The 12,005-nt window shown below is 46.8% G+C and overlaps 1 protein-coding gene across 3 annotated transcripts in view; it reads left to right on the top strand.

The window, feature by feature from the left end:
* Positions 1-301: 301 nt before the first annotated feature.
* The window catches only part of LOC124620164 (DNA topoisomerase 2-binding protein 1-like), a 289,518-nt gene continuing 277,814 nt past the window's right edge, over positions 302-12,005 (top strand). For all 3 annotated transcript variants that reach the window (XM_047146853.1, XM_047146844.1, XM_047146837.1), the window contains exon 1: positions 302-478. In XM_047146853.1, coding sequence (XP_047002809.1) covers positions 374-478 — 105 coding nt within the window. In that variant the 5' untranslated portion in view covers positions 302-373. The remainder of the gene's footprint in view (positions 479-12,005) is intronic.

The following is a 12,005-nucleotide window of genomic DNA, read 5'->3' as shown; positions in this document are numbered from 1 at the left end:
GTGTGTTGATGTTATAACATTATTGTTAAATAAAGTGGCTTAAGAACAAATATTGAGTAAAAATTAAAATTGTAGTAAAGCAGCCGTGAGTCGTATGTAATTTTCCTTTGTTTTGGCATGTTTCACTCGACTAACGCGAGCATCTTATGAAATTACATAGTCGAGAGCTACATATTACAAATACCGTGCTGTATGTAGAGCTGCCGCATGACGGACAATTAATTAAAAAATGAAACATTCGAATTGTGTGTTATCTCTCGCGTGGATAGTCTTTGGTGTACTTATCTTTGACAAGCGCGGCAAGAAGCGATTTAGAAATAGTAACCTGTGTATGTGATGTTCGTTGTGAAACTGTGTTACTGTAACAGCCGACATGTCCTTGTGTGAGTCTCAAGAGAATGTGAACATATATTTTGTTATTCCTCGACAATGTTCGTCGGAGGAATCTTGTTCAAATGATATGAAGTCCGCGTACACGGTAATGAACCCAACTTGAACATTGTCACATTATTCAAAAGAATGTTAGCTTTTAGACCTGTGCGTAGGGTAATACAATTAATTATAATAATACAAGCAGCCCTTGTTGCTCCCTGTGCCTCCATGTAGTACCTCAGTTTATTTTCTAGTTACCAGTTGTCGGAGACGTTAACAACCGAAAGTTGCTGTAAAGGACAAAATTAGGGTGTAGAAATAAAAGTTTAAGAAGCACAATTATTGCCTTTGCTTAAATGGCTCCAACGGTACATTGTTTTCTTTCATTTTTGCGTTTGAGAACCACATTGCTACTGAGAAATAATTCGTTGTGTGAAATTAAAATGTAGATCCCAGTGCTGCGCCACTAACTGCTTACGATTCTTTATTGAATGTATATATTAGCCTAGCTTAGATCTTCTTTAACAGCTATTATTTTTATTGGGCTAATCTGTTACTTCCTGACAGTCTGAGGTACACAATCTGCGTGAAAGATTTGTTTTCATTCAGTGTTTGCGCTCTGTAAGATTTCGAACTGCCCCTTAAGAAATACAAAGATTTCAGAAATGAAAATATCCAGAAGAGAGTGACAGTTTTTCTTAATTGTAGGCCACAGACGATTATAACAGTCCTCACAGATCACCTGTTTATCAGCTGTACTTATGTCGTTGCCAACAACAGTGTATATGAATCTACTCGAAAGAACGTTACTGATATGCTTGCTCGTATGTTATGCACCCCTGTGCTTCAAAATTTTAAGAAAAAAATATTTTTGTCGTAATTCCGGGGAATTTGGACTTTGTACACAATTTTTTGGTTGTGGCTTATTGAGGACCACATGGAAAAAAAATTCCTCTTTTATCCTTTTTCTCTCCAGGAGCTTTTCATTGTTTCCCAGTGTAGTTCGTGGATTCATCTGTCTGTGTTGCGCCTGTCTTTTTGTTTCTCTGCTGGAAGGCCTTGAAGCTTTTTACCATTGCTCTGAACATTTCTTTTTCATATTTTTTTCCATTTCCTGTAGGTCTGCTGTAACTTCTTTGATACATGTCACTAATGTTTGTGGGTTTCTGCCAGAAAAGCTAAAAATCCTTTTTGTTGTTGTTTTCCCTCCTAGGCGTGTTTTAGGTGTTCATAGAGAACACTTCTCTTTCTCGTTGTCTGATACTGTCTACTATGACATAAACTTATTTATTGCTCCTTAATTTATTGCTAATTTCTGGTCCCAAGCTTTTCCTGAGTCTTTCCATTTCCTTTTTTTTTCCAACTGTTTTGCTGTAGGCTAGGCTATTTAACGAAAAGCATTATGAAGCATAAAGGCATTCTTGTCTAATGACATGTTGTAGCTCTAGAGTTTTGTGTTTAAGGACAAGGATTTATTATTAGGCTACATAACTAATAGTTCAGTGAAAAGCCACTTACATTTTTCCATGTCATTGCTAAGTTAACATGTTATCTAAAGAATTCAGTTGTATTATTTCACCTAAGTTTTTAAATTTTGTGGTCATTTTTATTGTTTCGTAATCAGCTTCCATATTATTGGTGCCTTCTTTGCATCTGTCATGCACTGGTTTTTCAGATTAGTTTAGATTAGGTTTACTTTCATTCCAATTGATCCGTAGTGAAGAGGTCCTCCAGGATGTAGAACATGTCAGAAAATCAATACATGACAAATATTTACAATTCAAACAAATAAGCTAATGTACCATTCCACAGGCCCCAAGTGAAATGACCATCATTTTTTAATGAACACTAGCCTATATGAAAGGATCATTTTACAAATACCAATGCACTGAATTTAAAATAAAAAAAAAATTATTTATTTATAAGGTAATAAATATGTAACACAACTACTATAATACTTACTTAAACTAAATTTCATTGGTTGTTAAGCTTTTTATGGCTGCTGGCAAGTTATTGAAAATGTGTGTTCCTGAATAATGCACACCTTTTTGTACAAGAGTAAGTGAATTTAAATCCTTGTGAAGATTATTCTTATTTCTAGTATTGATTCCATGAATTGAGCTGTTGGTTTGAAAAAATGATGTATTTTAATGACAAATTTCATTAAAGAATAAATATATTGGGAAGCAGTAGTTAGTATCCCTAGTTCCCTAAACAGGCTTCTGCAGGATGTTCTTGAATTACCCCAAAAATTCAGAACAAAAAGAGGATAGTTTCCTTATACAGAAATATGTAAAAAAGTCTAATAAGCATGGGCTCCAAATTGCTCCTGAAGTTGTATGACCACTTATTCGTCTTATATACGATAAAACAGATCTCATTTACTGCACGGTCTTTACTTTCCATATTTTGAGAGGAGGCAGTAGGTTGATAAAGGAAAATGTTCAGTAAACATGGGGTCTAGGATGCATACTTAAAGAGCTGTGATCACTTGTTCGTCTTTGCTTGTGTGAAATATCTCTCTTCTGCTGAACAAAATGCTCTAAGCTCTGAAAATAAACATTTTAGAGCCATAGAGCCACTTTTTACTAGACCTTTTTTTTCTTGTTTTGGCCCATATACTACCTTCTCCCAAAATATGAAAAGCAAAGACCTTGCTGTAGAAGGGATGTTCATAATATTGAAGATGAAAAAAGTGCTCATCTCTCAGGTTGCCCTCTTTCCTCCCAATTATGATTTTTTTACATTTATTCTTCTGTTCTTTTCCTACCATTCCTGATTAGGCCTGCCTTATTGAGTACACAACTGAGTGCAGTGGGGACAATCAATTGCCATATCTTACACTAGTTTTGTTCTTAAAATCTGTGGTGATTTGATGTCAAATTCGATTTTGTATTTTTAATGTGTGTAATATAATTGCAACTAATTTGTCAACTCCAGACTCTTTTTAGTATGTTGGATGATAATTCTCTATCAGTCTAATCGTATGTTGTTTTGAAGTCTGCAAGTGTTACATAAAGGCTTTTGGCTCTCATTCTTCAATGCCTTATTAAATGTTCGGCATGTAAAATGTTTTAATTCGCCCTAGGTGCTCTCCTAATTCCTGATTTTTGTGGGCTTTCAGTCGATGTTGTAATTGTTTTGAAAGCATTTTGTAAGTCACTGGTAAGAAGGAATTTCCTGTGTGATTACTGGGGGTCTCCTTTTTTGTGAACTGTTTTCCAATCGTCTAGTCTAGTTTCTGTATCTCAGACTTCCTGAAAAAAATCTGTTGCTTCCTGACTGTCCCAACATCTGCAATTTCCCACATTTCAGCAGATATTCAATCTTGTTTCATTCTTCTGATCTATGATATGTTAGATTTCTGCTGTGCTGGAAGGTTCTGAGGTTTTGGAAGCGCATGCAGGATTTTGTTCTATAAAGTTGGTTCTTTACAATATAAGTTCTTCAAATAGCTTGCTAGTATTTACAGGTTCTCTTGATTCTTTGGGGCTAGTTTTCCTTCTTCAGTTTTGAATGCAATGATGCGTGTGCATACTTTCGAAAGGCCGCACATGCAGCAGTGCTGTGTCGTCCGCAGAGGGCTCCTTGGCCTCAGTTCTTTATGTGTATTCCTGCAGCTCTTTATGTACATAGGGCCTAATTGGTTCCTGGTGAGTGTTACTTAAATACTGTGTTCAGGTTGTCAGTGCTTCTGTGGAATAAAGTTGTGTTCAGTCTGTTGGTTGTATACTTAATTACAACATGATTGGCAACAAGTGTGGTCCTGTTCTCTGTGCAAATTTCTACTCTGGGTGGTCCACCATGTATTCTCACTATAGCTGATGGTGTTACAGAGGACATTTTAAGTTTGGTCAGACAGCAAGAAACAGGTACTGTGCAATCAAATCCAGGTACCTGAATCATTGGCTTCTGTTTTGTCTAGCCAGCATGCTCCTCAGTCTGTCACCTTTGTTTTGCCCTCCACAGCACACATGGTTTATCAGCCTCCCTTTTCTACATATGATGAGATTGTCGAGGAATGGGATGCTTACAACAAAACTTTCATGCGTTTGGGAAGGTTGAGGCTATTTTATGTCACACCTTGTTCATTTTGTGGATATCACCAATGTCAACCCCTCACCCCTGTGGGTTTGGGGGTTAGAATAAGCCCATGGTATTCCTGCCTGTAGTAAGAGACGACTAAAAGAAACCTCAAATGTTTGGGCCTACATGGGATGGTCCCCTCTCGGGTTTGACCTTCATATTTCGGGCGCCTTACATGGTGCGTCGTGTCCATCTTGCCTTGAGACCTTTAGCCAGCTTTCTCGTCGTCGCATTGCCATCTCGCTTGCTCTCCATCTCTCGGGTGAGGATACATTCCCGGGTGCGATTTCCACCGTGCAGTGTCGCTTTTTGCGGAGATGGCGACCGTGGACGTCCTTGCACCTGATATCCAGCACGGTAGCCAGTCCATTGTGGTGGGGCCACCATGTACCCTGTCGGTTGTAGCCCCCTGACAACACAGGGATAACTTCCAGCAATGGCCAACCTGCCACGTGGCCCTTGCTGAGGCTGGGTGGCCCCCGTGAGGAGGGCCCTAGGTCGGAGTGGGTGGCATCAGGGCGGATGACCCGCAATGAAGCGTGGTACATCAATTCTTGCTGGTGGCCAGCCGCCAGCAGTCTCTAAGCATTCTCGGGCTCAATTCAATGCTCAGAAATACGATCCCCAATTGCTCCCCTCCTTGGCCACACCGTGGGAGGAGCGTAAGACTCAGGGTGGCAGTGACACTTATTTGCCCCGGTTCCTAGTTTGTCCGAGAGCTGATGGGGAGTTTTTCATGGCAACAAAGTCTCTTCGTAGAACATTTAGAGGACAAGTTTGGGTAGGTGGAGGGCTTGTCCAAAATGTGATCTGCCTCAGTATTGGTAAAAATGGTATCCTCTGCCCCAGTCACGAAGGTTACTTGCTTGTGACAAGTTGGGGGGATGTTTCAGTTACCATCACACCCCATAAGTGTTTAAATATGGTCCAGGGTATTATTTTCAATAGGGATCTCCTTTTTCAGTCTGATGACAAGCTGTGCACCAATTTAGAGTGTCGATGTGTTCATTTCGTCCGGCACGTTCATCGGGGACCGAAGGATAATCAGATTGCTACCGGTGTCTTCATTTTGGCCTTCGAGGGTGATACATTACCAGAGAAGGTCAAGGTGATGGTCTACTGCTGCAATGTCAAGCCCTATATCCCTTCCCCAATGCGGTGCTTTAAGTGCTGAAAGTTTGGCCATATGTCTTCCCGCTGTACTTCGTCTCAGATGTCGAGATTGCGGACGCCTATCGCATCCCGATACTCCATGTGCGCCGCCTCCCATCTGTGTCAACTGCGGAGAGCATCATTCACTTTGCTCGCCAGACTGCAGGATCTTACAGAAAGAGTGGAAAATCGTGGAATATAAGACCCTGGACCAACTGACCTATACTGAGGCTAAGAGGAAATATGAACGACTCCATCCTGTGCGCATGACTTCCTCATGTGCCGCCGCTATGACAACCGTGATAGCCCCATCAGTTCAGCGAAGTAATCGGTGAAGCCCTCTCAGCCAGTGAAACCCAAGGAGCAGCAAGAAAAGTCCAAGAAAAAGACATCTAAGACGAAGGAACTTGCAGTGGCACCCACCCCACCACAAGCTACAAGCTCTGCGTCTGAGGCCGAGGTAGAGATTCTGGTGTCCGCTGAGGACCTAGATCTCCCCAGACTCTGACACAATGGACGTCACTCGCACAGGTACCCAATCGGTGGCAGCAGCTGACCCAGCGGCGTAATCCGCCTCGTCGGTCCCTTCACGCCTTTCTTGGCCATGGACAGTGTCATCCACCAGTGGAACTGCAGCGGTTTTTTCCACCATCTAGCTGAGCTCTGACAACTTCTCAGCCTTCACCCTTTCCTCTGCATTGTTCTTCAGGAAACTTGGTTTCCGGCGATGCGAACCCCTCGGCCTCCGTGGCTATCGGGGTTATTATAGGAACCGGGCAGCTTATGAGAGGGTATCTGGTGGCGTCTGCATCTATGTCCTTCATTCCCTTTACAGAGAGTCTGTCCCTCTACAATCATCTTTAGAGGCTGTCTCTGTTCGGGTGTGGACGCCTCAGGCTGTTACTGTCTGCAGTCTCTACCTTCCACCGGATGGTGATGTCCCGCAGCGTGTCCTGGCTGAGCTGATAGCCCAATTGCCGCCACCTTTTCTGTTACTGGGCAATTTCAGTGCCCATAACCCTTTGTGGGCTGGATCAGTGGCAACAGGTCGAGCCAGCATTTTTGAGCAAGTATGGGCACAGCTCGACCTTTCTCTTTTAAATACTGGTGCTTTCACACATTTCAGCGTGGCGCATGGCATGTACTCAGCCATCGATCTTTCGATCTGCAGCCCTAGCCTATTACCACCTGTCCAATGAAGTGTGCATGACGACTTGTACGGTAGTGTCCACTTTCTGATCTTTCTGTCACTACCACAGCGACACTCTTCTGGGAGCCCTGCAGATGGGCTATGAATAAGACTGACTGGGACTTGTTTCACCTCCATTGCCATTATTGAGCCTCTTTCCAATGATGCCATGGGTGCTGTGGTTCACTCAGTCACCACCGGCATCGTTACTGCTGCAGAATCTTCCATTCCCTGTTCTTCTGGGTCCCCTCATTGGAGGACTGTGGCTTGGTGGTAGCCTGAGGTCGCTGAGGCAATTAAAGATCACATTCGGGCACTCCAGCGTCACAAGTGACATCCCTCATGGGAACACCTCATTGCCTTTAAACAGCTCCGTGTGTGAGCCTGCCACCTCATTCACCAACGCGAGCAGGAGTGCTGGGAAAGGTATGTCTCCACCATGGGCCTCCGTACCTCTCCATTGCAGGTTTGGGCCAAGGTTAGGCGACTCTGTGGCTATTAGACCCCCTCAGCGTACCTGCGCTTTCACTGAATGGAGCAGTCTGTACTGACTCCGACACAATTGCAAACAGCTTAGCAGAGCATTTTGCTCAGAGTTCTGCTTCTGCAAATTACCCACTGGTCTTCCGCTCCCTGGAAGAGTGGTTGGAACGTCAGAGCTTTTCATTTCACACGTGCCCCGCTGAATCATACAATGCTCCATTCAGTGGTGGAAATTCCAAAGTGCCCTAGTCGCTTGCCCTGATACAGCTCCTAGGCCAGATCGCATCCACTGTCAGATGCTCAGACACATCTCGGTGGACTGCCAGCGACGCCTCCTAGACCTTTTCAACTGTATCTGGGTTGAGGGTGAGTTCCCGTTGCAATGGCGGCAAAGTGTCGTAATCCCTGTGTTGAAACCTGGCAAGAACCCACTGGAGGTGGACAGCTACTGCCCCATTAGACTCACCAACGTTATTTGCAAGTTGCTCAAATTTATGGTGAGCCGGAGGCTGAGTTGGCTACTTGAGTCTCGGTGCCTTCTGGCTCCGTCTCAGGGTGGGTTCCGTAAGGGCCGCTCTGCCGCTGATAATCTGGTGTGCCTGGAGTCTGCCATCCGTATGGCCTTTGCCCGCCGTCAGCATCTGGTCACTGTCTTTTTTGACAAGCGGAAGACATATGATACGACATGGCGACACCACATCCTCTTTATGCTCCATGGTTGGGGTCTTTGGGGTCCGCTCCCAATTTTCATACAAAACTTTCTGTCGCTCCATGTGCAAGTTGCGGCCACCCATAGTTCCTCCCGACTTCAGGAGAATGGGGTCCCGTAAGGATCTGTCTTAAGTGTCTGCCTCTTTTTGATTGTAATTAATGGGCTCGCTGCGGCGGTGGAGACGTCTGTCTCATCTTCCTTGTAGGCTGATGACTTCATCCTATACTATAGCTCCACTGGCACTGCAGCTGCTGAACGGCAGCTCCAGGGCACTATCCAAAAGGCACAGTTTTGGGCTGTAGTGCATGGATTCCAATTTTGAGCTGCCAAGACCTGCGTTACGCATTTCTGCTGGCTACGCACTGTTCACCCTGAGCCACAGCTCCCCCCAGGGGGTCCACAACTCTTTTGTGGACACGTGCATAGCGAGCACGGGACCCCGAGCTAATGTGGCCCTCCTTCCTTTCCGGGCTGCATACCTTCCCTCTCCGCATCCCTCCCCGTCCCCCATCTTCGCCCCTCCCCCCCCCCCCCCCCTCACCTCTGTCTCTTTCCTTCCCTTTCTCCCCCTCTGGGAGTATGGTTTGTGCCTACGTCCGGAGACGGACGCTCGAAACTGTTCCAAATTCCTTGCTTTCTAGACTTGCAAGTCCTCGTCCTTCCTCTGTCCTTCTCTTTTCCTTCCCTCTTCTCCTTGCCCTCTTCTCCGCTGCGGCGTTTGAGACCCCCTCTTCTTTCCTTTCCCTTTCTCTTTTTTCCTCCCTGTGCGTGTCTGAAGGCCGACCCACGCACTTCCATGCGTAGCCGGTGACGGGGTAACGCGTAATTCCCCGCCCCGGGTAGACAGGTAGGACACGTACGTACCCCATGGTAACGGCCTGGCCCAGGGAGGGGTGATTACCCGAGCTGATACCTTCCGAAAGTGCCGATTGGTCCCTCCGTCCGTTTGTCGGGAGGTGTGACCTGAGGTGTGAACAATCACCTAAGGCGGGTGTGCCCTCGGTGAGGGCCCCCACAAGGGAGGAGCGCGCCATCGGAGACGCCGGTAATCATGGGGGGATTCTTCCGCAATGGTTTCCTCACCTTCCACTATGTCTGCTCACAAACGTAAGTTCACTGAGTCTCAGCCACAGACGGTTCTTCCATCGTTGCCACAGTTCCTTGTTGTTTCTCGGTCTGACGAAGGTCACGACTTTTCCACGGTCAACCCTTTCATTATTCAGAAAGGTGTCGACGCAATTGCGGGTCCTGTAAAGTCTTGTTCCAGATTACGGAATGGTACCCTGTTGTTAGAAACACACAGTGCCCTCCAGGCTCAAAAATTGCTGCGTACTTCTCTGCTCCACACCTTCCCTGTCCGGGTGGAACCGCACCGTACCTTAAATTCCTCGCGTGGAGTCGTTTATACACGCTTCCTCGATGGATTGTCTGACGAAGAAATTCAGCACTACCTGTCTGACCAGGGCGTCACCGCTGTTCATCGGGTTATGAAAAGGGTTGACTCGACCATCATTCCAACCCGCACTGTCTTCTTGACATTTGACAAAGTTCAACTCCCATCAAAAATCAAAGCAGGCTATGAGATAATTTCCGTTCACCCTTATGTCCCAAACCCTACGCGTTGCTATCGATGTCAGCGGTTCAATCACACCAGCCAGTCCTGTTCCAATCCGGCCAAATGTGTTACGTGTGGCAAGGATGCCCATGAGGGTGCTTGTCCACCTCCATCCCCTCACTGCATCAACTGTATGGGTGACCACGCTGCTTCCTCTCGAGATTGTCCCGTTTTTAAGGATGAAAAGCTCATCCAGGAAATAAGAGTGAAGGAAAAGGTGTCGACCTTTGCTGCTCGAAAGTTACTCGCCAGTCGACAGCCCACCGTGCCTCAGAAAGGAAAATACAGCACTGTCCTCGCTTCTCCTCGGCCAACAAAGGAGGCGGCCACGCAGACTTGCGACTTCACATTTAGTACCACGGTCGTCAGATCATCCAGCGCAAAGATCGCCCGTTCAACCTCACCACTTTCGCCTGCCCACTCTCTGTCTCACCCTTCGTCGGGTTCTGCTAAATCTCGAGCCCAAAAGTCAGACGCCAAGTCTTCGAAAAAAGAGCATTCTCGTGAAGAGTTTTTACGTACTGCAACTTCACAACCATCGGTTCCTCCTTCATCTAAACATCATACCTCCAAGAAGGCTACGAAGAAACACAGTTCCTCTCCTTCTCCGCCAAGGCGTGTCCCATCTACAGCACCACCTGGCGGAAATCGCCCTTGGCCATCTTCTGTGTCGCCGAGGCGCACTGCTGGTGGCCGGTCAACTGGCCGATCGTTGGTGGCAGGAGCTGCTCCTGACCAACCTATGGATCAGGATCTTCTGCCTTCGACTGAATGCCATTCCATGCTGTCGGTCGCAAGCTCTGAGCAGTCGTTGAGTTGACAGCACCCTTGGTCACGTTTCTCCATTTTCTGTTCACCCTATGTCCATTATCCACTGGAATATCCGCGGCATTCGCGCCAATCGGGATGAATTGTCGATCCTCTTACGATCCTACTCGCCGGTCACCTTCTGTCTTCAGGAAACAAAGGTGCGTCCCCATGACCGCTTTGTTCTCCCTCATTTTCAGTCCGTCCGATATGACCTCCCCTCTGTTGAAGGCACTCCAGCCCATGGAGGACTCATGATTCTGCTCCATGATACTCTCCATTATCACCCAATCCCCTTAAACACTTCCTTCCAAGCTGTCGCCGTCCGTCTTTCCCTTTCTGGATACACGTTCTCTCTTTGTACGGTACACATTCCATCGTCTACACCACTGGCACGAGCTGATCGCCTTCATCTTCTTGATCAGCTTCCACCCCCCTATTTGCTGGTTGGGGACTTCAATGCCCACCACCCGCTTTGGGGAACTCCACATCCTTGTCCACGTGGCTCACTATTGCTAGACGTCTTCCACCAAGCGGATCTAGTCTGCCTCAACACTGGGGTCCCCACATTTTTGTCTGCCTCCACGGCAAATTTATCTCATTTGGACCTTGCGGTCGGTACTGTTCCGCTAGCTCGGCGCTTCGAATGGTTCGCCCTTGATGATACACACCCGAGTGACCACTTTCCATGTGTTCTTCGACTGCAGCCTCAACTGCCATATATGCGCTCGCGACGCTGGAAGTTTGCCCAAGCCGATTGGACACTTTTTTCGTCTCTAGCGACATTCGATGACCGTCGCTTTCCCAGTGTCGATGATGAGGTCACACATTTTACCGACGTTATTCTCACAGCTGCGGAACGTTCAATACCACACACCTCCGAATTGCCCCGGCGCCCCCCAGTTCCTTGGTGGAACGAGGCATGCCGTGACGCAATACGTGAGCGGCGACGTGCTCTTCGCATTTTCCGTCACCATCCAACCTTGGCCAACTGTATCCGATATAAGCAGCTCCGTGCGCGATGCCGTCGCGTCATCCGCGATAGCAAGAAGGCAAGCTCGAAATTCTTTACTAGCTCATTTAACACCTTCACTCCCTCCTCGGAAGTTTGGAGTCGGCTTCGACGGTTCTCAGGCGCGCCTAGTTTCTCCCCGGTCTCTGGGCTCACTGTCACGCATGATACCTTCGTGGACCCCGTCGCAATTTCTAACTCATTGGGTCAGCACTTTGCTGAGATTTCGAGCTCTTCAAATTACCCGCCAGCGTTTCTCCCGAAGAAACGTGCAGCGGAAGTGCGACATCTTGCTTTCTCCTCTCAAAATCGCGAAAGTTACAATACTGTTTTCTCCATGCGGGAACTCCAACATGCACTCTCTTCTTCTCGCTCCTCCGCCCCAGGACCGGATGGTATCCATGTCCAAATGTTGCTGCATTTATCCACCCATAGCCTGCGTTACCTCCTTCGCCTTTATAATCGAATTTGGACCGACAGTGCCTTTCCCAGGCGATGGCGGGAAGCTATTGTCGTTCCCGTTCCGAAACCTGGAAAGGACAAACATCTCCCCTCTAGCTATCGCCCCATTTCTCTC

This window comes from Schistocerca americana, chromosome 1 (genome assembly GCF_021461395.2).
Source record: "Schistocerca americana isolate TAMUIC-IGC-003095 chromosome 1, iqSchAmer2.1, whole genome shotgun sequence".
Taxonomy (NCBI): Eukaryota; Metazoa; Arthropoda; class Insecta; order Orthoptera; family Acrididae; genus Schistocerca; species Schistocerca americana.
The sequence above is the reverse complement of the archived record's forward strand: the minus strand, read 5'-3'. Positions and strand labels throughout refer to the sequence as shown.